This window comes from Hyperolius riggenbachi, chromosome 3 (assembly GCF_040937935.1).
Source record: "Hyperolius riggenbachi isolate aHypRig1 chromosome 3, aHypRig1.pri, whole genome shotgun sequence".
NCBI lineage: Eukaryota > Metazoa > Chordata > Amphibia > Anura > Hyperoliidae > Hyperolius > Hyperolius riggenbachi.
Genome location: NC_090648.1, coordinates 138953500 through 138981114, shown reverse-complemented (window position 1 = coordinate 138981114; position 27615 = coordinate 138953500). Strand labels below are relative to the sequence as shown.

Genomic DNA, 27615 nt, shown 5'->3' with positions numbered 1-27615 from the left:
CTTTCTTCTATAAATATGCCGCAGATGGCTGCTTCTATCTCTGGGGAACTACACTGGCAAATGGAAATGATGGTGACACGTGGAAATTTCCATAATAAAGAACACGCAAATAATTGAAGGATCCAGGGCACAATATAAAAGGATCTCTTGGTCTTTAGGGAAATAAAAAGTTGTTTAACGTTTCAGTTGTCACTTTATCGTTCCACTTTGTGGACACGGTTGAACTTTGCTCCTTAGTTACAGCGCAGTTGTCAAAGTCCTCAGACCCCTGCGCTGTGCCTGCATGAAAGTGTGAACAAGCTTTCTGAAGTTTGGATGCACATTTCCATTTGCGGTTTCCATTATTAATACTAAAATCATTTCTCTCTTCTTTCTCCATAAATTTGGTTATGCTACGTGAAATCAGGCATACTATGGCATCCTCCCTCCCATTTGCCTGTCTCTGGCTTAATCTATCATTTATAAAACTAAATCAGGAAAACCTATATTCCATCATGACTGCATATTTGTATAATATTATATTATGCTAAGGAACATTTCATTTGTCTGTTCACTGTATGGTTACATGGCTTTAAATACAAGTGGATTAAATAGAGACATAACATTTTATAAATCCATGTTGTTATCTGTTCTCCTAAAATGCTTTCAATGCATTCGTTTTAAATAGCAACATATGTCATGAATAAAGGAATTACAATTTGGAGACAGAAGAGATGCTGGTATATAAAATGGTAAACTAATGATTCAGCTCCTAAATGAAGTGGAACTGAAGTCAGTTTATTTACTTCAGTCCCTCAGAGAGCACAGCTGACGATTTGCACAAAAATCTGTAATGCTTTCATGTATTTTTACATTTAGGAAATCCAGTTTACAGCTCTTGCCCCCCTCCTCTATTTCTCAGCTTCCAAAAAAAAATCTGTTTTAATTATCTTCAGATGTGAGGAAAATAAACAAACACTAGCTTGTGAGCAACCAGCGCCAACTTGTGGTAAGCTGGAAAATGACATATGTTAACACAGTTGTAACTGAAGAATGATTTCTATCAATTAATGCCCTTTTACACTTAATCAGTTGCTCTCAGTTAAAACGGAAAGAAAACTAATTTTCAAAGTAATGCCCATGTTTTCCTATGGCGCCTTTCACACTTAACACGTTTTAACTGAAATCTTCTTCCCAATGCACTGCTATGGAAAAAACGCGTTCCAACGTGCACTAACGCATATTAACGCACACCAACTGATTAAGTGTAAAAGGGCCCTTAGAAATCTGGGTCCAAAGCCACTTTAAGCATACTCAGGGTGAGAACAGAAAAAGAAGAAAAGAAGTACTGTATTGTTCAACATGCAAGAAAATCACTGCAGCTTTATTAATTAGATTATAAAATGCAGGAAACAGAACACTGAAGTTATTGGAGAGATGGTGATATTCAGAACAGTGTGCATAAAGGAGGGAAATGTAGGGGAAACTGGGGAGAAGGAAACATACTACAAAACACAATCATTACTTTCTTCCTATCTTAAACAGCCATCTATGCCTTTTTCACTGACAAAAAAAATTGAAAAACATTTTATACTGAGGTTTGCTTTTGTTTTAAACCATTGCACTTTTGAAACCTGCTGTAACATATGAAAGGTTGGGACACAGCTCGCAACACACTGGATGGAGCAACAAAGTCCAATTTATTGACACACCAAGCACAAACAGGATAAAACAGGTAACTCGTTTCAGAAAAGGTGTACTTACTCATTGCTGTAATATAATGATCAGTACTGCACAGTTTTTGTTTTCTGGTCAAAATCCATCATCAAGCAAAAACTAAAATCAGTGCTCCTGCATATAAAGACAAGACAAATAACATTTATATTGCGCTTTTCTCCTGGCAGACTCAAAGTGTCAGAGCTACTGCCACTAGGACGTGCTCAGTAGGCAGTAGCAGTGTTAGGGAATCTTGTCCAAGGACTCCTTACTGAATAGGTGCTTGCTTACTGAGCAGGGGAGGCTAAGATTTTACCCAGGTCTCCTATGTCAGAGGCAGAGCCTTTCGGAGCAGTGCTTTTCAGCACTGCTACATTTGGGCGCAGCGGGCGCCACCATAGGCTACAATAGGAATCACAATTGAGCAGCACTCAGTGAGTACCGTCGGCGCCGTCAGAAGACGGAGCCGAGGTTGCTTAAAAAACACAATAATTCGGCCTCCAGCAATTGCTGGAAGCCGAATTATATCATTCCCCACCATCCATGGCGGCCTGGAGGGGGAATAGTAATTAATACGGCCCGGACTTGTGCAGATGCAGGATCAGCCATATACCGGCTGTATCCTGTGCCCAAGTCTACCGGCGCCGATTTCATATGTATTCGAGCCTTTAACCATTACACTATCCAACCAAAGAAAAGTATGTGTTTGATGTAAATTAACACAGCTTTTCCTCTAGTTTCCTGTCTATGTTATTTGAGGCAAGTGACTCATGCTGCCAGCTTACAGTTATTTCTAGGCAATCTGTGAGTGGTATGACAAACAAATGAAGTAGGTGTAATGCCTCACCCTATAAGCTTATATCAATGCCTAATGCATGCCTCCTAGTGTTGTATGCACTGGGAATGAATATTCACTTGTAGGATGAGGCATCATCCTGCTTCATTTGCATTTTCACACCCCTTCCAGCTCCATCAGTGACCAGAAGTGTTGGTTATTAGCATGAATCACGTTCTCTTCATTTTCTAATAAGATCTGCAGACAATAGAGTGAAGCTTCTGCAGAAAACAGAGTGAAGCTATCTGATTACAAACTCTAATACACGTTTACTGTACCTTTATATACAGAAGGACTATATGTTGAAGGTTTATAGTTTCTGCCCAGAGTTATGCCATTCTAAATTATTCATTTCAAGCAGTCATGTTTTCTCACACTTAATTCTCTCTTCTTTTTAGCACTGGCTGGAGTTTTCTAAAGGGATCGCCAAACAAATGAGATGTAAGTCATTTTTTAACTGGCTTGAATAGCTCTGCATTGCCCCACAACTTCCACACAGGCAGCCCTCCATTATCCAGCTATCATCTTCTGTCCGCAGGTTCAGATTTTATTGGTTCCTGGCAGTGGCGTAAGTAAGGTGCTTGGACAGCTACAGTGTCAGAGAGGTGTAATCAGAGCCGGAGCAATTTTTAGGTACCTGGAGTCAGAGTGGGTGGTTTCATAAACTGAGGAGTCTGATGATTTTTGTACCAACTCCACAGCTCTAGTACAGATGTGTCGCTAGCCTATAGGCTAGCTGCATGTTCTTTTGCTATGTGAGAGTGGGAGGGGAGGTAGAGGGCCAACGGACGGTGCGGGTGTGATGTCACACAGCGGGGTAAGTGTAGGGCCACCTTAGATTAATGTGCCTGGAGATGAAGTTGAGTATTTATTTATTTATTTATTTTACAATCTGTTGTGAATCTGGAAACTTAAAGAAAACCTGAACTGAAAATTAAAAGTCAAAATAAGGATACACAAGTCATACTTGCCTTCCATGTAGTCTACTCCTCAGTGTCTTTCTCCTGTCCCGCGTCCTGTTTGTTCACTGTGATCAAGGGAATTTTCCGTCCTCCATTTTGAGAATGGCCATTACCCATAACAGCTTTCTGGTCAGCACACAGTTAAACTGTAACATCGCCCACTTGAGCCATAGAGAAACATGGACATTACCTGGTACATCAGTTTTCTTCTCAGCTATAACTGACAGCAACTGATATATTTCAAATCTGACAAAATATTGTCAGAACTGAAATGGATTATTGTCAGAAGAAAATGGTGAGCTTCTGAGAGGAACTGATGGCAAGGTAACTATGTAATGTTCATTTGAAGTTACCTCATGTATTTATTTTAAATATTTTTACTCAGTACAGGTTCTCTTTAAGTCACACCTCTCCTTGTAATGATTACTGTTGGCTCTCTATGCTGTCAGTCAAAATAAAAGAGGACCTGAACTACAAAGTATTACAAAAAATCGAAAAGTGCAGCCTTACTTACTAATTTACACTAGCTGCATCTGATAATGGCATTTTCTCATTATAAGTCACAATACCTGGGAGTGAAAATGCAGGCAGATTCCCTGAGGCCCCGCAACAGAATTTAAAGAGGAACTGTAGCCAAGGATTAAACTTCATCCCAATCAGCAACTGATACCCCCTTTCCCGTGATAAATCATTACCTTTTCTCAAATATATCATCAGAGGGGTCTGTATGGCTGATATTACGGTGAAACCCCTCCCACAGTGTGATGTCATGACCACGACCCTGACAGTTTGCTGTCTGTGAACCTCGTTGCATTGTGGGAAATAACATATTTTTCCAACTGCCAAGCAAGCAATATCTCCCTCTGAGCATAGAACTCTCAGTAACAAACATTCCGTACAGATCCCCTGGCAGAACTAACGATGTCACCACCAGTTATACATTTCATAATGTTAATCAGGGAGTGAAAAAATTTTACAATGGGCAAACACTGACTAAATAATTTGTTAATGAATATTGTAAAATATAAGCAATTTAATTCATTATGTTATTCTCACCACAGTTCCTCTTTAAGTCTGCTTTAAAGGGAAGGTCCAAGCAAAAAAAAAAATGAGTTTCACTTACCTGGGGCTTCTACCAGCCCCATGCAGCCATCCTGTGCCCTCGTAGTCACTCACAGCTGCTCCAGTCCCCCGCTGGCAGCTTTCCGACCTCGGAGGTCAGGGCCACATTGCATACATTTTTACACATTCCAGCTAGTGCAGGAACAAAAATTTACGCGTTGCACCACCAACGCGTAAAAATGTATGTGTTAATGTTCCTGCACTAGCGGGAATGTGTAAAGTACGCAATTCGGCCCTGACCTCCGAGGTCAGAAAGCTGACAGCGGGGGACTGGAGCAGCAATGAGTGACTACGAGGGCACAGGATGGCTGTATGGGGCTGGTAGAAGCCCCAGGTAAGTGAAACTCATTTATTTTTTTTGCTTGGACCTTCCCTTTAAGATGACTATTCACTGCTATTTCTATTGTTTCTCTGTGACTATTTCAGTATGAGTGTTCATATTATCATCTTAAAGTACACATGTTGATTTTTTTTGTACTAATTTTTGTGTAATCTCCTATCCATGCCAGCTCGCCCTCCATTCATCCTGTGTTTTCGAGTAAAGTTCTATCCTCCCGACCCAGCAGCTTTGAAAGAAGAAATCACCAGGTGAGAGATTTGCGGAAGTGTCATGTTTTGTGTCTTCACCCAACAGTAGCTAAGTTAGCTGGTGACTTTGCTATGTATGGGCTGCATGGTGGTGTAGTGATTTGCGCTCTCGCCTTGAGGGCGCTGTATTTCCAGGTCAAATTCCAGCCAGGGCAACATCTGCAGTGAGTTTGCATGTTCTCCCTGTATTTGCTTGGGTTTCTTCTGGGCACAACGGTTTCCTCCCACATCCCCAAAACATACAGATAAGTTAATTGGCTCCTCCCTAAATTGGCCCTAGACTATGATACATACACTACACAATATAGTCATATGACTATGGTAGGGATTAGATTGTGAGCCCCTCTTAGAGACAGTTAAGTAATGGGTCAGTATATTCTGTACAGCGCTGCGGAAGATGTCGGTGCTATATAAATACTAAATAATAATAATGTCTTAGGAGCCCAGTGATCATTTATGGTGCCGGGAGGCATGACTTAATCCCTGACATCTGGACCTCAAAAACTATACAAGTCTTCAAATATAAACTTATGGGAACATGGAAGTAGTGCCTAAGTCCAGGAGAAGCAAGGCCACCCCAGCCTGTTAAACAATGAAGTGTAATAGTTTTAAATAAAGGTATGTAAAGCATTAGCACAGCAATGATCTACTAAAGTTCTCTACTAAAGTTCTCCTGGGCTCAATCAAGAGCATTAAAGAATATATTCAAACTCGGCCTGCCTTTATTTGAAGAATTTCCACTATAATGGGTAAATGATTGGCATCCCCTCTTACAGGGGAGTGATTAAAAATCAATGGCCCCCTGTGAAACTTTGGATGGGACCCCCATTAAAGGTCGACTATTGATAAACACAACTTTTTTTCATACTCTATATTAGGGCATACATAACAACTAGCGCTAGGGGCTCTTTCTCTCTCTCTCTCTCTCTCTCTCTCTCTCTCTCTCTCTCTCTCCTTCAAATTTGTTCACTTCTCACACAGCTCACAAAGGCATTCCCCTTGTGACTGAACCATTTCCTGGGAGCACAGGTGGTTGCTATCAGCTCCTTATTTTATTTCCAAATAAGCATAGTTATGCCCCTGTGCGTACTCCTAACTCCAGACAAGCTCACAAATCTACTTCACTATGTTCCCCTCACAGCATGCAGGAGAGTTCAAAGAGGAGGTGGACAAGCTGATAAGAAGAGTTAACAGGTAGCCTGTTGCTGTAATATAACTAGCAGTCAAAGAGATATGCATATACCACTCCTGACTGGCTGCTTTTGATGTTACACTTCTCTGTAGTATGTTGTATCATTTCCAAAGTTCTGACTGCTCTGTGCTGGGAGGAAGAGACATGCTGATAAAAACACACTGATAATGCCTTTGTGAGTATTCAGGGAAGTAAGGACAATAAACATGCATTGCTGGAAACATAACTCCTTACCACCACCTGAATAAGATCATTTTAACAAGGTGATTAGTAGAGTATACACTGAGGAGTTTATAGCTACCCCCTGTATCTGTAAATGTCAGGATGATTTTACAGCAGAGAGGCAGAGCTGTGTGAAGAAAGAAATTGATCTTAGTAATGTATGTCCTAACATAGAGTTGTTTTTATGAATAATTGTCCTTTAAGTGCCTCCTGTGTACCTCCCTTACGACCCCTTTAAAACTCTACGACCCCCTTTAAAACTCTATGCCCCTTATGCATCTGTCTCAAGCCCTGCACACTTAAAGTGTACCTGATCTCACAAAAAATAAAGAATCGATACTTACCCGGGGCTTTCTCCAGCCCCATAAGCACTGTGAGTCCCTTGCCATCCTCCCGCAGTCTGCCGTTCAGCTGTGATCAACCCCAGTAACTGGCTCAGTCGCATCAGTCGTGGTCTTCTGCGCGACTGAGACAGTTACCGGGCTGATCACGGCAAACCGCGGGAGGACAGCGAGGGAATCACACGTGCTTATGGGGCTGGAGGAAGCACCGGGTAAGTATCAATTTTCTTTTTTTCATGAGCTCTGGTTTTCTTTAACTTGTACCTGGGTGGAAAATAAATAAATAAATATATATATATATATATATATATATATATATATATATATATAGATCTACACACACCACACTTATCTCAATGATCTTCTGGTCCCTCTGGGACTCAATCCCTCGAGCAATAGTTTGAAGCCTACCCTATAGGCTAGCGACACATTTTGTTGCTTTGGAGGGGGAGGAGCACATGGCCTAAGATGATCAAAACATGGATGACCTGCATTGAAGCACAACATGTTTTGCTGATTAATTACCCTGTCTACATAGACCGTGGACGAGCATGAGTGTTCATCACAAGATGTTGGCAAACTGCCTACTATAATGGCCTGCCATAGTCTAGTCTGCAAGGGCCTTAATACATTGCTAATACCAACAAATCAGAAAACAGAACAAGTACCACACAGAGATACCTGCCAATTTATCCTCACAGCAGGGAAGAATCTCTTCTTGTGACTCCCTGTGTATTAGAGTTTCTAAAGGAAAGTAGTGTTGCATTTCACAGTCAATTAGTCTAATAAGTTTCTGTGGAGCTTAAAAAATGAATGGAAGTCCCTGGCTGCTTAGAGCAACACAGATGCCTTCTTTATACAACACTCTAGATTATCCTCAATAATTGCCCTGAAGTAACTTCCTTTTGCCTCAGTCACAGTCTCAATGGAAAAGTGTGGCTTGAGCCTCTGTTAGGTATTAATTCACTCCCATCTTAATCTCTGCATCTTATATGTCACTAACCAGCAAATCCTTTCCTTGTTACGATGGTTTCTTGTTACACTCCGGATTGTCACTGACAATCTGCCAGATGATGTAATCTGTTCCACACCAAGTGATACAGCCGTGTTTATTTGTAGATACCAATGCTAAATACTTGAGGAGATTTTAGAAACTTGCAACACAAGATACCCAGTTCGATTATGGACAACCACTAAGATTTTGTGTGGTGGGCCAAAGTAATACCCCCAAATCTCCTCTACGTCAGGCTCTGCAGAGTACACTATTGTCTTATAATGGAAAATACCGGTATGTATGTCGCTGCTTCTAGCATGTGTCCAGGAAACAAGGTAGTTACTTTCCACCAAAAAATGTTGAGTGTTGTAAGTAATTTTGTTTTAATTTGCATTTGTTTTGGGGGCATTAACTTTTTGAGAATTCACTTTTGGAACTAATGTGGGGAGTATATATATTTCTGAAAGCAAAAATGTCGTACTGTCAGGGCTGTGGAGTCAGTTCTCAGGTTACTGGAGTCGGTGTCAGTAAAAATATACAGCATTCAACTCCTCATAACTACAAAAAATGTAATGTAGAGCCAAATTATTATACATAAATATATAGCCATGGATGTAATATAATTATGATTTAAACAGAACAAAGAACATCCATGGAACACCAACACATTGTCAAAAAATACCAAAGATCTTTATTAGGGACTTGTCCCTCAATAAAACCAATTACACAACAAGAAGTAGAAAACAGGAATTGGACAATACAATAATATCAAACAGTGATGAATCCAAATAAATATACTAGATAAACCTGAGTGGGAGATCAGGATAGACAAAAACTGTCTATTACTACTGGAATGCTATAGCACCCCGAATACACTGTCATATGGCATAACGTAAGCTGATAGGCAAAGTTCAGTTATTCCTTACACAAGTATTCATCTCTTACTCAGGTATCTGGTTTTCCTGCAAGTGAAGAGAGATTTGTATCATGGACGCTTGCTCTGTAAGACCTCTGATGCAGCTTTGTTGGCAGCGTACATATTGCAAGGTACGTATCCAGTGATGACAGTGATTGTCTATAAATGTCCTGTCTTTATTTCCCCATCTGCTACCTCTTGTGCCAACCACCAGACTGGTGATCTAGAATCCTTAATAAAAACATTATAGGGCTACTTTATCAAGAAGTCTGCCTAGAAAATAGGGGCAAAAATAAAGCAGCTACCCAAAGCAGCCAATCCGGTTCCAGTATTTCCATGAAACATGGATTCTGGACAGCTGGTTCAATTTTGCTCCAGTTTCCTGTGCACCTTGATAAATGAACCCCAGTGCTGCCTGTTTTAGCCGCTCTTGTCTTTATTTTCCCAAACTGGAACATGTATGAAGTGTCTGATGAAGTGTCCTGGCAACAGATCAGTGCACTGCTACATGTTCGCACCTTTCCTAGTAACAGGTACAGGGAGGAGCTGATTGTTTGCTACCTAGGTAACGTGCACATTGCTAGTATACCGCTCTTTATGCTATTTGCGTAACTCGTGTTACCTTGGTAATGCGAGTTGCCCTATTTACGCAATATGCGATATATATCACTGGCGTAAGTACCAGTAAAACTGCCATGTGCTTCCTGCACACTGCATTTTTATTGCAATTTACTGAGTATGCCCAAAGGTATGAAAAGGTAATTAAATAGGGACCAATGTACTTATGAAATCTACCATCTCATCCATTAAAAATGCTTAATCGTGTTGGTGGTCTTATGTAATGAAGGAAAGTTTGTTGGATTATCTAGGATAAAATTGAGCCATTGTTAGATAGATACAATTATTTCTAGTCAATTACTGCCAATTTACTAGATAGATCAAAATAATTGTGCATAAAAAATGGACTGTTAATGGTTACCTTAAGGCGATGTACCACTGCATGCCTCTGGAGATTGCTGCGTGTATGGGAGCCTGCAGGCAGCACAGAGCAAAGACATAAATGAATGGTCTAGCAGCTCAGGGAATGTACTGGAAAAATGTTAATTTACTACACAGCAGCGGGAATGGGTTGAAGTACCGCTGAATTGGGGGGGGGGGGGGGATTATGAAATTCATGTTGAGCTAGATTACCTCCTCCTGAGTGTCCTGACTCTGCTTGTTGTACTCATGGTCTTTCCTGTTCTCCGCTCCTCTAAGTATTTGATGGGACCCTCCAGTAGAATACCTATCTAGGAAGTTCCCCAAAGCGGCACCAAGTGATTCAGATCAGAGCATGCAGGAGTTCTGAACCGTGTATGCGCAGTGAAAGCGAGCACTCATCCAAAAGAGCTTTTTGATTTTTTTTACTGCATTTTGAAACTTGTGCCCTGCAGTTTAGAATCTCTCTGTGCTGCTCAGTGGAACCTCTGGAAGGCTCAGGAGGTAAGAGGATCGGGAACTGTAAGGACCCAGAGGACAATGAGCAGGGTCAAGACATTCAGGAGGAGGTAATCTAGCCCACCATGGACTTCATGCAGTATTTTTTTCCCAGATTCAGGGGTACTTTAAGGAAGCAGAAAAGACCTGGCTTACTTGTGGTATCTTTGCATTTTTATTCTAAAAATCAAAACTATAGGCAAAACCAAAAACAACCAAGACCCACATAGCATAACCACATAACACTACAAAATAGCATTACAGCATAGCATTATTATTATTATTATTATTAATTAGATTTATATAGCGCCAACATATTACGCAGCGCTGTACAATAAATAGGATTACAGACAATGATAACTGGGTTGACAGAACAATACAGGTAATAGCAATAAGATATGCAACACAATGCAGATAATAGTACAATGCCAGATCATAAACTGGAATGGTAGTGGTAAAAAATTACCAGTTCCAAATTCTGGGTAAAGTGCACACAGTCAAGTATGATACACAAGGGAAGAGGGCCCTGCCAAAGGCTTACAATCTAGAGGGAGGGGCTGGTGACACAAAAGGAGGGGGTGCATCAAGAAGTTATTGGCAGAAAGGATTAGGGTAGTGTTGAGTTGATGTAGGCCTCCTTGAAGAAGTGAGTTTTGAGTGCTTTTTTGAAGGTGTTGAAGGTGGGAGCATTACCACATAAGATGTAGTTATACCTATGTGTATACTTCATAATGCAAATAACAGCACTTAACTTACTATGTACTATAATTAAAGACACCCACATTTATTTGCCATTTAGAGGCTGTGACCCTTTGTTTTTTGGTGGCCTACAAAACATGAACCAGGCTATAATATACCAATATTAACCAACCATAAACGTCGCACCAAGTGCTTGGTCACGTGACTCAAGCAACCACCATAAATTACCACCATATTTCACACCAAGTGTTTGGTGACGTGACTCAAGCAACCACTATAAGTTACCACCATAAAATCCACCATCATGATCCTCACACTTCAGTTGGAGACATTGAACAACACTGTTACACAACACTGAGACCTTACCCCCCGATAAGTATGAGCCTCCAACAAAGCACAATGAAATAAGTGAATAATAAAAAAAGTAAACAAATAATAACATGCCTCCCAACTGTGCCAATTTTGCTGGGACTGCCCTGGTATGGGAGGCATGATCCTATGTCCTGCAGCATCCCATTTTGTGTCCCTGGCCGACTCCTTCTCCTGAGCTGGTTAATTAGTAAGTAAGTCTGTGGACACGGGGAGGGGGGCCCGAGTTCATCCCCCCCCCCCCCCATAAGCCCTCTACTGCTTCTTATATGCAGAGTAGGGTGCAGCGGAGCGGCCTAAATCTCATCTGATCCCGATGTCTCCATCCATCCTCCTTAGTACTAGCAAGTTGCTCACTACTTCCTTCTCTCCTGCATTTCGTGTGATTACATGCGATGTGCAGAGATCGTGTGGGCAGAGAGCAGCCAGCTGGCACTGAGGAGGATAGACAAGGATATTGGGATCAGGTGAGATTTAAGCCACACTCTGCTTATAGGGGACACAGAGAAGCACTAGACTACCTGGGAAGCCATGAGGGGGAAAGGGGCAGCACATTACCTGGGAAGCAATTGGTTATGGAGAGAAGGGATTAGACCACCAGAAAAGCCATTGGGGATGGAAGGTTCACTTCTGGAGAGAAAATTGGATCACTCGATCACACAATTACTCCCAGCATCAGCATCTTCCTGAAGGGGAAGAGAATCTTCACCCTGAAATACAAAAAAGTGAAAGCTAGAAAACAGTTTAAAGTAAACTCGAGCCGAAGCTCAGGTTCAAAATAGGTATCACCATGAAGAGAGGGAAGCCTCAGGATCCTATTGAGGCTTCCCTCGGTGGTCCGTAGTCCCCCTGTTGCTGAGCGCATCTCCTGCACGGCTATTAATCAGGAAGAGGAGCTGCGCGGCCCCGATATGGTTATTGTCACCAATCTTCGGTGGGTGGGGGGCGCTTAGCGACTGGGGACATAAGAGCAGTGAGGGAAGCCTCAATAGGATCCTGAAGCTTCCCTCTCTTTAAGCAAGTATCTTATTTTGTACCCGAGCTTCGGCTCGCGTACACTTTAAGCCCTTATCACACTAAAGTATTTAGGTCCACAGTATTCCTGTGTGGGACTGCAATGTTCCATTACCACATAACATTACTACATACATGTAAGTGTTGGTGCCAAAGTGGAAAGATCTATGTGTGCACAATACATGTAGCCAACAATGATAGCCTGTGTATTCTCAAGTGCCACAGCTTCAATTCCAAAATTGAAGGAAAACTACTCTGTGGCAAAGCCTAAGGCCTCGTTCAGACTATACACGCTGCCGTGCGCATTTTGGCAGCGCGTATAGTGTGCGACGCACAAGAACGGTAGAAGGGCATAGACAGCCCTTCTACCGTTCCCATCATATGCGCTTTGCGCTATCGCGTGCTGCACGCATTTTTGGTAATCGCAGCGCAGATCCCATTCATTGTAATGAATGGGATCTGCAGCGCATAGTAGCGCAGATGGCGTGCGATCGGACGCGTTGCGTTCCGATCGCACATCCATCTGCGCTAAATGATGTGAACGAGGCCTTAGGGCCCTTTCAGGCTATGCACAGTTGTGAGTGAGGTTTTCCATTGAAAAATCATATTGGCTTTCAGACTTGTGCATTAGCAATTCTTTTGATGGTGCTGCATTGTGTTCTTAGAATTGCAGCATCCAGCATGCTCCATTCTTGAGGGATGTTTTAAAGCAAATGGGTAGCGCAAAGAAAACAAACAAACAGATACTTACCTAAGGGGAGGGAAGGCTTTGGGTCTTTTAGAGCATTCCTGCTCCTCTTCTGGTTCCCTTGTTCCATTGCTGGCTCCCCCGGTAGCAGTCTCTGACCGATCAGTCAAATACTGCTCTCTGCCGCCACAGGAGGCTTTTGAAGTCAACAGGAGACCGAGTGCTTCCGGAGACGGGCGGCTCCGCACTGCCTCTGTGCAGTTCACGCATATGCAGTACAGAGCTGCTCCCAAAGACCTGCGAAGCCTCCTGCGACTGGAGATTCAAACGAGGTGACATTGCTGGAAAGCGGGGACTGTGAGAGTAACAGGAAGGCTTTATAGGACCCAGAAGCTTCCCTCTCCTTAGGTAATTATCCGTTTGATCTGTTTAATGCTGGGCATACACGGCATTCTGGCCAGGCTTATCAATCGAGCCTAATGGCTCGATTGATAATATCAGACTGGTCTGATGGCCTGCCGGATAGATTCCCCGCTCGATCTCCGCCGGCGGACAATAGTGGGGAATCGAGTGGCTGATTAGGAGCGCCCGCGGGGACGAGCGGGTATCGATCCGCGCGGACGAGCGGGTACGCGGCGGGGGTCGATCCGGCGGCTTATAGGCCGCCGGATCGACCCATGTATGCCCAGCATAAGGCTTCCCATTTACTTAAATTTTATTCATAGTTGGTGAAAATGCAAACACGCCTAAAAAACAGACCGAGGTATGACAAAAACATACATGTTACCCCAAATGTCTATTACAATATTACAGAGCCCAGACTTACTTAGCATGTGCTCTCTTATTAATGTCATGTCTCTCCTGCAGCAGAGATTGGGGATTATGACCCTGGAAAGCACCCGGAGGGGTACAGCTCCAAGTTCCAGTTCCTCCCTAAACACTCGGAGAAACTGGAGCGGCGGATTGCTGAGATTCACAGGAGCGAGCTCAGGTGAGCAGCCATGTTTGTCACATACTATCCAGTTTTATATTGCAGTACAAGGTAAAGAGGACAGTGTCTTCTCTTGAATATTTTACTGAATACTTTGTTACAGAGTTAATTGGGTAGAAAAAATAAATGATTGCTACTGGTATTTGATATCTGCTCACAAAACAGAGCTGCACATTCAGTCACACTTCCCACAGGTAAATTGATTCTTTATTTCTTGGTTCTACATACATTACAGATAAACTACATTTATTGTGGCCCTTCGAGTATGAAAAATGTTTGGAAGGAAATCATTTTTCACCTGAGTTATCTCCCAGGAGATCATTTTCATCTCTTTTTTTTATCATTCATCTTCTCTAATTTTTTAGCTTTTTACTAAAAAGGTAACCAAAAGTTGGTGAAAAGTGCTATCAAATTCATTTTGAGTGTTTTCTTGCTTGCTGGTGGCTTAAAAGGTATTTTATGACAAGTTATAAAAATATCACCTAGGAGAAAACTCAGGTGAAAAATGTAATTGCATATGGGCCCAGGTGTGTAAATGAGGGAGGGATGTGATTGATTGGTGCAGACTAGAATAACTATGTCAGTGGGTAGACAAAAGAAAACTGGTTGAACTGTGTAGCTTTATTATAAACGTGGAGCAAAATGTGCAAAATACAGTGCCCTGAGTGGCAGAGGGCTCACCAATGGTTGTCGGGACAGATGGAAATAAGTATGTCTCTGCATGGGGCCATTTGTCATGCTGTATGTCATCATAGGTCCTTTGTTTCTTGTAGTGGTTTGTCCCCTGCTGCGGCAGAGATGTGTTTTCTGAGGAAAGCTCAGACCCTGGAGACATATGGAGTGGATCCTCATCCGTGTAAGGTACCTCATTGTTCTCTCACTCGTATTTCCCCATAGTTCTGTCTGTGCAGTCTCTGCCCTCTACCTCTCCTTTCTCTCTCTTCCTATGTCCTGTCTCCCTATCTTTCAGGATGTCTCTGGGAACTCTGCATTTTTGGCCTTTACTCCTTTCGGCTTTATCGTGTTGCAGGGGAATAAAAGGGTACACTTTATAAAATGGTGAGTCTTCATTAGCACAATGCTCCTGTATATCTTATCTTTCCCTTTCTGTCCCCTGTCCTTCTAAACACTGGAGACTGATTAACATGGTGCACTGAAAGAACACCTCTGCTGTAGTGATAGAGATATTATGGTATATTGTGAAGGAGGAGGGGTGCAGATGTTATACAGCAGTGCTGCAAGGCATGGACACTTTATATTCACCAGGCTTGTATGTCCTTATTTAATATTTATATGCTTTGCTGCCCTCTGTGTTTACCGCTCTCTAACATTTGGGAGTAACCACCTCCAGTCATGTCACAGGCCTGTAGACATGGCAGCCAGTTTCCATGGGCCTCTAGACATGGAAGCCAGTTTCCACAGACCTCAAAACATGGCAGCCAGTTTCCACAGGCCTCTAGACATGGAAGCTGGGTTCCACAGGCCTTTAGACATAGCAGCTAGGTTCCACAGGCCTCTAGACCTAGAAGCCAGTTTCCACAGGCCTCTAGACATGGTAGCTAGGTTCCACAGGCCTCTAGACAGGGCAGCGATTTCCACAGGCTTCTAGACAGGGCAGACAGTTTTTGGAGGCCTTTAGATTTGGCAGCCAGTTTGCACAGACCTCTAGACATAGCAGCTAGGTTCCACAGGCCTCTAGACATGGCAGCCAGTTTTCACAGGCCTCTAGACATGGTAGCTGGGTTCCACAGGCCTCTAGACATGGCAGCTGTTCCCAGAGGACTCTAGACCTAGAAGCCAGTTTCCACAGGCCTCTAGACATGGTAGCTAGGTTCCACAGGCCTCTAGACAGGGCAGTGATTTCCACAGGCTTCTAGACAGGGCAGACAGTTTTTGGAGGCCTTTAGATTTGGCAGCCAGTTTGCACAGACATCTAGACATAGCAGCTAGGTTCCACAGGCCTCTAGACATGGCAGCCAGTTTTCACAGGCCTCTAGACATGGTAGCTGGGTTCCACAGGCCTCTAGACATGGCAGCTGTTCCCAGAGGCCTCTAGACCTAGAAGCCAGTTTCCACAGGCCTCTAGACATGGTAGCTAGGTTCCACAGGCCTCTAGACAGGGCAGCGATTTCCACAGGCTTCTAGACAGGGCAGACAGTTTTTGGAGGCCTTTAGATTTGGCAGCCAGTTTGCACAGGTCTCTAGACATAGCAGCTAGGTTCCACAGGCCTCTAGACATGGCAGCCAGTTTTCACAGGCCTCTAGACATGGTAGCTGGGTTCCACAGGCCTCTAGACATGGCAGCTGTTTCCACAGGCCTCTTGTTATAATTTGCATGGAGTTTGTGCGCTGCACCTGGAGCAAACAGAAAACAACGCACAAACCCGCAACCAGGCAGAGATGTCACTGTTTAGGAAAAGACTGACAAAACCAGGAATAAATGAATAATAAGAATTTATTATTAAATAAAAATAGAGTAATGCTGTGCATTAACAACAGTCAGCATAGACTTGCAGGCAATGTATTCTACACACATACATGCACTGCAACCAATAATACAGGTAGATACAAACAATAAGCATACAGTAAGGTATGAAAATCAGGGTTTATACAAGGACCTCTCTGCATAAAGTGAGTTATGCAGAGTAGATCCAGTGTATAGAATTGTGTGCACACAGACCCTGGATCCAGAATAGTAACACAACATAAACCAAGAAATACAAATACAGATTAACAATCGAGGAGGAGACACACGGATAGTCAGCAAGCAAAAGGTCATACACAGGAGATCAAACAGTACAGTAATCGCTAGGCAAAGAATAGTCGGAATACAAAGCACAAGGTCAAAACCGGGAGATCACTAGAGCAGGGAAACAAGGAACAATATAACCAGGAACAGGGAACTCAGGACAGGAGGGCTAGAACCAGGAACAAAGAGCTAGCAACAAGCCAGTTCACAGGTGTGGCTTAAATGGCATGCTGAGAGACCATGTGACAGTCCAGGCCTCCTCCCTGTCTGTGGAGAGATCTCTAGACAGTCCGCCCTCTGCTGGTGGGCAGAGGAAAGTTCAGGTTGTAAATTCATGGAGGAGGCTGGTGACATCTGCTGGTGAAGCAAAGTTAGTTCATGCAGGATTTTACCATCAGATGCAGATCGTAACACCTCTAGACATGGCAGCTGTTTCCACAGGCCTCTAGACAGAGCAGCTAGGTTCCACAGGCCTGTAGACATGGCATCCAGTCTACACAGGCCTCTAGACCTGGCAGCCAGTTTTCAAAAGCCTCTAGACATGGCAGACAGTTTACACAGGCCTCTAGACATGGCAGCTTATTTACACAGGCCTCTAGACATGGCAGACAGTGTACACAGGCCTCTAGACACGGCAGCTTATTTCCACAGGTCTCTAGACATGGCAGCTTATTTCCACAGGCCTCTAGACATGGCAGCCTCTTCTACACTTGGCATCTGGGTTCCATACAGCCAGTTTCTACAGGCCTTTTCTACACTTGGCATCTGGATTCCACAGGCCTCTAGACATGGCAGACAGTGTACACAGGCCTCTAGACACGGCAGCTTATTTCCACAGGTCTCTAGACATGGCAGCTTATTTCCACAGGCCTCTAGACATGGCAGCCTCTTCTACACTTGGCATCTGGGTTCCATACAGCCAGTTTCTACAGGCCTTTTCTACACTTGGCATCTGGATTCCACAGGCCTCTAGACATGGCAGCCAGTTTTCACAGGTCTCTCAGAGACAGAGACAGTAGTAACTGGAGTTCCAAACTTTCCCTGTTGTAGTAAACAAAATTGTCTATAGTTCCACTACAAATACTAAAATAAGGTGTGCAAAGCCCTTTGTAGCATACAGCGGTGTTGGTCGGGCTGTACAGAGGGGCAGATGGAAGATAAGCAGGGGCAGTTTGAGTCTTGTGTAGTGATGGTCATGTCTAGGAGAACTCATGGATCAGTTTGGTCAGGCGATAGATATGTAAGTCTCTGGCTGATCATGTGCTAAAGCAGGATGTGATCACAGCAAATCAGAGCTTTGCAAATCTATCAGCTGATCAAACAAATGATTCTCCATGAGTTCTCCTAGACATGCCCATCACTAGTCTTGTGCTGCAGTGTGTATGTCCTCATCTTACTGTGTGTGTTCTCTGCATTGCTACAGTCTGTTCTCAGTCCTAAATGTTCCCTCTTGTATCTCGCCCCGTGTGCTACCGGTTCTGTGTACTGACCTGTGATAGGAATACATTGATGCAGATGTCATACAAAGGGAGGGTTTAAGGCCTGCTGCCATCTGAGCCACCAATCAGCAGGCCTACTCTACATGCTAAAAATATTTCAAAAAGTTATCATTATTTAAGCTGCCTATGTAGTCCTGAAAGAATGATAAAATATACTGCAGGTGTTTTTTCAAATACAGGTTATAAAAGTAGGCTGCTGGTCTAATCCACGTGCGACACAGGTGATTTTGTCTGCCTATGTTGTCATAGCAACACATCACATAGGCTAGTGGCACAGCAGTATCCTATTGGGGGTTTTAGTTGGAAAATCACTTTTAAGTTGTTATCCGTAACTGCAAACAGAAACTGAATAGGTCGCATTTATCATCAGTGACTGTGAGAAAGAGACTGAGCTCTCAGTCACTGATGATAGGCAGGGATGGTCAATGTGATACAAATAGTTACGAGTTGATGAAGGATTACGCACATTTTGTATGTTAATTCATGCAGCTTGAATCCCATGTTATCTCCATTTGGTCCATTTCAAGCTGCATAAATTAACACACAAAATTTGCATACACTTTCAGCAATTCAGAACTATTTGCATCCAACTGACCATCCCTATTGATAGGGCAGAGAACTGCTAGTGACTTAGAAACTGGTTTCACTACATTTAGGCGTAGCAGCATGTTTTTGTTTGAGCATAGACAGTGGTAGACTTCCCCAGCATTGTCCCTATTGCAGTATGGCTCTTACACTGTCAGGTTGATTGCAGCCAGGGGGAGCAGAATACTGTCTCTTTAGTATTATTATTATAATCATACACTATCTAACAGATCTAGGGCTGTTATGTCCTTTTTTGGGGGGGAGCTGGGGTCCGCTGTGTGGATGGAGTATGATGTGTGAGTGCGGGGTGGTCTGATCAACCACCGCCAGTCTTTTAGAAGAATATTTATTTTATTTCATTTTCGATACATTTAATAAAGATTATGATATTTTATTGAGCCAGTCTGTATCTATATTTCTGGGGTATACGTGCTCCGTATCTTTCCTCCAAGTTTTTTTGGCACTTATTATAATCATGCATTTATATCACACTGTCATATTTTCAGCAGAGATTTGCAGAGAATATTGATCAATTAATGTCGGTCGGTTCAGGTTAAGCATTGGTGGGGGCTCTGTTACACATTGGTGGGGCAGGGATTTGGCTAGGGTAAGAAATTGATGGGGGGGGGGGGCTCGGCGTGAGGGAGGGCTCGTGCGAGAGTAGGGTTAGGTTTAGTAAAAGTAAAATATCGTGAGATTTCAGGACTTTGGAGTTGTGAAAATGGCATTAGGAAAGCAATACTTTTCCTGGTAATCCCTTAAACAGGGTATTGCAGTAAGCCAGGCAGGAGGATACAAATGCATGAATTAGCTTAAAGGGTAGCCGAGGTACATGTGACATGATGAGATAGACGTGTGTATGTATAGTGCCTAGCACACTAATATCAATGCTGTGTTGCTTTTTTTTCTTTCTCTGCCTAAATGGGTTAAACATCAGGTATGTAAGTGACAGTTTCTGTCTGGGTCAGGACTGGGTCGGCCTACAGTGTAACCCTCACCGATTAGGAATTACAACTATAAAACATTTTTCTGGCAGAAAATGGCTTCTGGGAGCGGGACAGAGATAAAAAGGATCAATAGTTCAGAGTTTAGCCCTGCATACTTTAATGAATCAGTCTTTGAGCAAAAACAATAGCAGCTCGTGGTGATCCAAACCAGTAGGAATGTATACTGCTACTTGCTGTGTGAGTGTTAGCTTTCCAACAAGTGCCAGCCTCAAGTTACGCAACAAGTCTTTGTACTGCACAGCACCTCCCGAATGGCTAGATTTAAATGGGCAGACTTTTGTAACTTATTCAGCATAGGCATAACCAGCTCCCCAGGTTTGTCAGCTCAGCCTCAACCAGCTGTTATTCATCCAGTCTTGATGTTCCTCTAGGTGGGTGTTGATGGACATGGATAATTGCAGTATTTGTATAGCGCTTTTCTCCTGTCGGACTCAAAGCACTTGCGAGGCAGCCACTAGAGCGCACTCAGTAGGCAGTAGCAGTGTTAAGGAGACTTGCCCAAGAAACTGAAATGGGTGCTGGCTTACAGAACAGGCAGAGCCGAGATTTGAACCCAGGTCTCCTGTGTCAGAGGCAGAGCCCTTAACCATTACACTATCCAGCCATGTGTGCTGTAGACTTGAAAGAGAGATACAGCTGAGTTTGCCTATGTAGCAATGATAACTCAGACCATGGTTCCAAATTATACTTCCACCTGGTGGCATGTAGACTGTAAAGAGTAGATGGGACAACACTGAACCCTGCTGGACTTCATATGCCAGGGGAAATGTAAATAGAGGGAATATACTCTTTTCTGCCATTCAAGGACTGGAACCATCAGGGAGCAGTGTCTCTTAGACCAAAGTAGGCCTGTGACTGAGTTATAAATATCCTGTGTCCAGCATTCAATTGAACCTCTGAAATGGAAATTTTTTAAAATTAACCCATTAGCAGCTTCAAACAGTAAGTGCACTGCTTTTGATCTCAGTCAGCAGAACTTGTTGTCCTGTAAATTATTGGAATGCTTTGATGTCTCTCTTCTGCCAGAAAATATAGAAACTGAAAGCAGAAGTCCTCTGTTATTGTCTCACACTGTTCCCTAGTGACGAGTGGCCATAAATACACATTACAGCAGTACTAATTGATAGCAAGGAAATGCAACAAATAAGAAAAAAAAGGGCAAAATAAATTGGCCTGAGGACTTTCAAGCCTCTAAATAAATTAGCTGCTAAAGTCTTTAGTATGACTGAAGTTACTACTGAAAGCACAACGTACCATGTTGGTAACCCCTCTCAATGAAGCGATCATGCATCACTAGGGCCCTTTGCATGAAAGTTAACATCTTCTGTGAATACACAGAAACTGCCCAGTGGGAATTCCCTCTTTCAGATGCCGAGGGTGATGACTGGTGGCACGCAGGAGAGTAATACCAGCAGTTGGTTTTCTATAAGGGGTGGTCTGCAGACCATCTCCCTCCTTCCTTACAAGCAAGTTGAGAAACGATATCTCAACCTGACTGGAAACGAAAGTCAGATTAAGATTGCACTGGTTGACATTCAATTGATCACTAAATGAACTCAAACTGTCATTATCTCCCCTCCATACAACCAGTACATCATTAATAAAGCAAAGCCACAGCCTCACATGAACGCCTCCATTGGATACACATCACACCGCACCCTTTGACCTAAATGTAAACATGCATAGGCAGGTGCACAGTCCGTGCCCATAGATGTGCCTTGCCCCTGCCTATAATGGTCATTGCCAAGCATGAAACAGTAATGCTCCAGCACATGCCTCATGGCTCTTGAGAGGAAGTTGTTATGTGACTCAAGGTCATTAACCACATCTTATGAAATTCATTAGATCATCTTTATGCTTGATTGCACCGAAACCTTATTGTAATTAACAATAATGTCCACTGTTTTGAAATCAGATTTTAAACACATTGTAACATGGAAAAACAGAAATCAGAATAGGATTCTTCCCAAAAAAATTTTAATCAGGAAAATGTTGAATATTACAAATGAAAATCCAATAGCTTTGTTTGGAGCTCAGGCAGTGGTTGGTCTGGCAAGCGTTGTGAGTACAAGAAGGGCCTAGACCAAGGGTCCACAAACTTTTTCGGTCAAGGGCTGGGTCAACATACTTCAGACTGCTGGGGGGCCGGAGTATACATAAAATGATGAAGAAAAACATTACATTGTACCTAGGTATTATAGACAGCTCCTATTAACATGTGCAGCCCTAATGTCTCCCATTTAACCAGACCATTTTAACATGTGCAGATAGTATGTCCCCCAACTCAGGAAGTGCAGTTATGTCACCAACACATCAAGTGCAGATATTGTGACCCTACATAGCAAGTCATATGTGAGCCATAATGACCTGCAAACGTCTGCAGCACAATCCAAAGAAGTCTTTGCGGGCCAGACAAAGAAGCATACTCAGGTGACAACCTGCCATCCAATTGGACGACAATGAATGATTGGAAGCCAGTGAATTACTTCTTTCTGGCTTCCATGTAAAATGGTGGTGTCAGCACTGCTTTTCTATATGTAGGCTGCCAATTTTTAAAGATTCCAGCAGTCCGCATAAATAAGTAATACAATTTGTCTGTGGGGGCCGGTAAAAAAGCCTCAAGGGGTCGTATTCAGCCCGCGGGCCTTAGTTTGAGGACCACTGGCCTAGACCGTAATGTAAATTACGATTATAGCAGCTGTCAGAAGCTAATTTGGGCGCTGGCGGTGACGGCACCTGCAACACGTATAAAGATATGTGTTCAAGTCCGCCATAGCCTCCTGCACCAGCAGTAACACGTTTCACACCGCTGACTCCGAGTCGGCAAAGACTAAACTAGCTGGCGGCGGGGGACCGGAGGAGCCGTGAGTCACTGCAAGAGCACAGTATGGCTGCAGGGGGCAGGTAGAAGCGTTTTAGGTTTTCTTTAACACCGCTGGGACTTGTTCAGGACCTCAGTAAGCCGTTTATCGGCTTCATGCTGCGGCCAAATTTGTTGGCGCCATTTTTATATGTATCCCTAGTTGTGCTGCAATGTGGATATCCACATAGAGAACAACAGGAGCTAGTGATCAGTCCCCAAGTCCGGGGACTTTCCTCTTGCTAATGTTATAGGATATTCCGCTGCAACAGTAAAGCAACACATTGTTCTGTTCACATAAGGCTACTTATCAAGCCAGCAGGTGGAGCTTCATCAAATACAATAATTACTCCTACCACTTCATACATTTGCAATTAAATAAATGCATAAATAAAAGCAAAAATAAAACTTTGCCAAAACAAATAAAGAAAACCAGCAAAACAAAAAACCAAAAACACCACATTCTGTTTGAAGAAGAGACGGGCATAGATCAGCGGTACAGAGAATCAGGATGGTTCCAGTCCCCGCCCCATATGTGCTGCTAGGCAGAGAAAGACAGGTATGTTTCATTGTGATTTCTGACTGGAGTTTTATGCAATATTGTCCACAGTTGTCGCTGCCTTCCTGGGATTTGTTACTGATCTCCGTGGTAAATGTGCCGGACTCAGTCCTGAGCTATTGATCTTCCTCAAGTGTCTCAGTTAATTCGATCTCTCTTCTCTCACAGCGTAAGACAGAGCGACGCTTCAGTGTCAGAGAAAGGCAGATCGATACTTTTATAAAGGATGACAATAAAGTTTGTGCTTGTCTCAGAATACTGTAAATCCCCAATTTGATTGTGTATAAACATAGAGAAGACAAGATTTCACATAGCTGTACATTAAATTATTTGTGAGACCTTCATCAGACACTCGCTGTTATGACTTCACTGCAAAGTCACCGGCTTTACAAAAAATAGAAATAGATATTTTTTTCTTACATTTTTAATAAAAATTATATTTTAATCATTTAAATCTAGAAATTGTACATCTTTTCATATTTAGCAAGTGCTGAGAGACCAGTGAGTTGCACAGAATTTCTCCCTTCCTTTTCACTCCCAGCAAAGTAAACCTGATGGACTGCTTTCTAGTTGTCTCAAAGGAATTGATTCACAGAGCAGCATTATGCAGTAGCACATGTATTAACCCAGCATATTGATCCACAGAGAATGGCAAAATACTGAGATGTACTGGGTGTAGGGCAGGGGTGTCAAACTCAAATGCAAAGTGGGCCGAAATTGAGCTCTGGGACCAAGTCGTGGGCCAACCTCAATGTCTAGTGGCCACCTCTTTTCCTTATAAAGTTCTCTGGTTTTTAATAGCCCACCTCTGTCCCCTAAACAGTTCCCTGGTGTCTAGTGACCCCCTCCTTTCCCTTTACGGTTCCCTGGTGTCTAGTGGCCCTAATCCCTCATCTATACAGTTCCCTGGTGTTTAGTGGTTCTCCCTCCCTCCCCTATACAATTTCTTGATATTTAGTGGTCCACCCTCCCTCCGCTATACAGTTTCCTGGTGTCTAGTGCCCCCCCCCCCTCCTATACAGTTCCCTGGTACCTCGTGCTTTCCCCCCTCCCCATATGGGTTCTCTGGTGATCTAGGGCTTACCCTCGAATATAGCTTCTCTGGTGGTCCTAAGTGGGCCAAACATAATGCAAAGTGGGAAAACCACCTGAGGGCCAAATCTGATGGCTCCGAGGGCCAGATTTGGCCCACGGGACAGAGTTTGACATGTATGGTATAAGGGAACCCAGCATGGTGATCCACAGAAAAACAGATTTACTGAGATGTACTGGCTGTAGAGTAAGGACCCCCAGCCTGATGATTGACAGAAAGACAGGTCTACTGAGATTTACTAGGTGTAGGAGAAGGATCCCCAGCATGGTGATCCACAAAAAACAGAATATTGATATGTATTGGATGAAGGGTAAGGATTCCTCAGCATAATGATCCACAGAAAAACTAAAGACATAACAACAAAAGTTGTTTAGGTGATACTAGGCCTGAACGATTTTAGGAAAAAATTGAATTGAGCGATTTCTGTCTGAAATTGCGATTTACATTGGATTCACGATTTCCTTCAAATCAAGCTTTGTTCCCCCTCTTTGCCTGTTTGTTCCCCCTCTGTCCCTGTCTCTCTTTGTGTCCCCTTTGACTCTTTATGCCTACTCTGGGTCTCTCTTGCCCCCTTTGTGTCTCTGTGCCCGCTGTTTCTCTCTGTGCCTCCTCTGTTTCTCCTGTGTCTCGCTCTGTGCCCACTCTGGGTCCCTCTCTGTGCCCACTGTGTCTCTCTGTGCCTCCTCTGTCCCCCAAGCTGCATCAGTTCTGGACATAGCTTCAAGCAGGAGTCCAGCGATGCCCGTCTATCCACTTCACCTCCTGCAGGCTTTGATGCATGGAATACTTCCTGTATGTCATGTGACATACAGGAACCCAGAGTTTTGCCAAGCACAAGAGCCGGCAGACTGCGATAGAGGACGAACAGTGTTTCGACTCGTACGGAAGGTATGTCCAATGCTGCGGGCCGCACGCACCGAGACTCTGTGCCCACTCTGGGTCCCTCTCTGTGCCCACTGTGTCTCTCTGTGCCTCCTCTGTCCCCCAAGCTGCATCAGTTCTGGACATAGCTTTAAGCAGGAGTCCAGCGATGCCCGTCTATCCACTTCACCTCCTGCAGGCTTTGATGCATGGAATACTTCCTGTATGTCATGTGACATACAGGAACCCGGAGTTTTGCCAAGCACAAGAGCCGGCAGACTGCGATAGAGGACGAACAGTGTTTCGACTCGTACGGAAGGTATGTCCAATGCTGCGGGCCGCACGCACCGAGACTTTGGGGAAGTTTAAAGCCAGGTGGAAAAAACTTGATCGCAATAATTGCCGCTTTGACCATTCCAAAATTGTGATCTTGGTGATCGCGATTTCGGTTTAAATTCGATTTATCTTTCAGGCCTAGGTGATACCTTTAATAACTAACTGTACAAGATTTCTTGTACATGTTTCAGTACTGGATCAGAACCCTACGATATAGTGTGGTTCTGATCCAGTTGTGAAACATGTCTGAAGAAGAAATGTAAAGTTTTGAAAGCTTGCAAAGAAATCTTTAACAGTTAGTTATTAAAGGTATCACCTAAACAACTTTTGCTGTTATGTCTTCGGATTCTCTCCATGACTAATACCGGACACCATGCAGCTGGCTCCACAGAAAAACAAAATACTGAGATGTACTAAATGTTGTGGAAGGTTCCCAAGCATGGTGATCCACAGAAATACAGAATACTTAAATGTACTGGGCATAGGGAAGGAGCACAGCATGGCGATCCACAGAAAAATAGAATAATTAGATGTGCTAGGTATAGGGGAAGGAACCCAGCATGGTGAACCACAGAAAAATAGGTATTCTAAGATGTATTGGGCGTAGGGGAAGGAACCCAGCATGACGATCCACAGAAAAATAGAATACTGAGAAGTACTGGGCATAGCATACTTATAAAGGTGGCTAAGGAATAGCAGCTCTTTGTGGGGATCTCTGCAGATTGTCCTATTTCTAAAAGTAGCACTCACTGTAACTAGCTACAACTTTTATGATGGATAACCAGTTGGCAGTCCAAAGATAGCCAATTTTAATATGATCCCCAGGGTATGGATCACCAAATAGCACGCTATTAATAATGCTGTTGGCTTCAGTGGTGCAAAGTGTCATACTTCCATATATTTATTTAGTGGCTTGACTGGAGTTATCAAAACCCCTTTTTAGCCTCTTTGTACAGCTGCCCTGTCTGTCCAGAAACACTAATTAATCAATTTGTCAGTCCTACAGAAGCTTTGAACCATTTGTGCTAGCAGATCATTGAGGTCATTAGGACTAATCTGGACAGTACATAGAAGGGAGAATTCCAGGACTGTAGATAATTATGCAGACTATGCATATGCAATAATGCAGCAATGACACTTTGGCCCTTTTTCTAATAATTCGGTTCTCTGTTCCATATTTTCCCCTACTAGCTAAAGATGCCAGCCCTCCCTCCACCCCCTTACTGTGCTTATTGGAATGCTAAGCAATGATGTCTTATTGGGGCTCTTTCGACCCCCCGCTCTATGTCTAACCCTCCCCCTACCTACTCCAAACACTAGCTCTTCCTCCACTCTACACCTAATACTACCCTTCGCTTCCTGTACATTACCTTCGGCTTTGGTTTGTCTGACACCCAAATTATACACTAGGTGCTGCTGTAGCTGCAATTAACATTGTGGTCTATGGCATAGCTCAAACTACTAGGCGCAGTCCTGCCCTCAAATTACCTGCCTCGGGACAGCCTCCCATGGGGATATCTATTGCTGATTGATGGGGAGGTGTTACAGCCACAGACCTCCTCGGGTTGCAGGGGAATTGTACTTATTTATATCATATTTTTTAGCACTTGGCCCAGCAAAATCATAGTAAAAATAAGTAAAAAAAGGACAAATTAGGACAAATAGTACATGAATCTGTATCTTTGACATTCATTAAACCACAACAAAATCCAAAATTGGACAAGCGAATTCAAATGACAATCAGGAGGAGATTAATAAGTGAATGCAATGCCTGGTACACACGATGCAATTTTCCGTCAGATTGACGGTCGAATTGATTATTTACGACAGGTCCGATCTGTTTTCTACGATTGTTTTTCAGATTGATTTTCTGATAATTTATATGCAAAATCGATCAGAAAAATGATCGGAAATCAGATCGGACCTGTTGGAAATAATCTATTCAACTGTCAATCTCATGGA

The 27615-nt window shown here is 43.2% G+C and overlaps 1 protein-coding gene across 4 annotated transcripts in view; it reads left to right on the top strand.

The window, feature by feature from the left end:
• FRMD5 (FERM domain containing 5) overlaps nt 1-27615 on the top strand; it is a 173749-nt gene that overhangs the window by 127991 nt on the left and 18143 nt on the right. For 2 of the 4 annotated variants that reach the window (XM_068274977.1, XM_068274975.1), the window contains 6 exons: nt 2929-2971; nt 5124-5202; nt 8901-8998; nt 13981-14104; nt 14878-14965; nt 15075-15163. In XM_068274977.1, the coding sequence (XP_068131078.1) occupies nt 2965-2971; nt 5124-5202; nt 8901-8998; nt 13981-14104; nt 14878-14965; nt 15075-15163 (485 nt within the window). In that variant the 5' untranslated portion in view covers nt 2929-2964. Of the gene's footprint in view, nt 1-2928; nt 2972-5123; nt 5203-8900; nt 8999-13980; nt 14105-14877; nt 14966-15074; nt 15164-27615 lie in introns of those variants that run through there. The other 2 variants (XM_068274976.1, XM_068274978.1) reach the window with 2 other exon arrangements.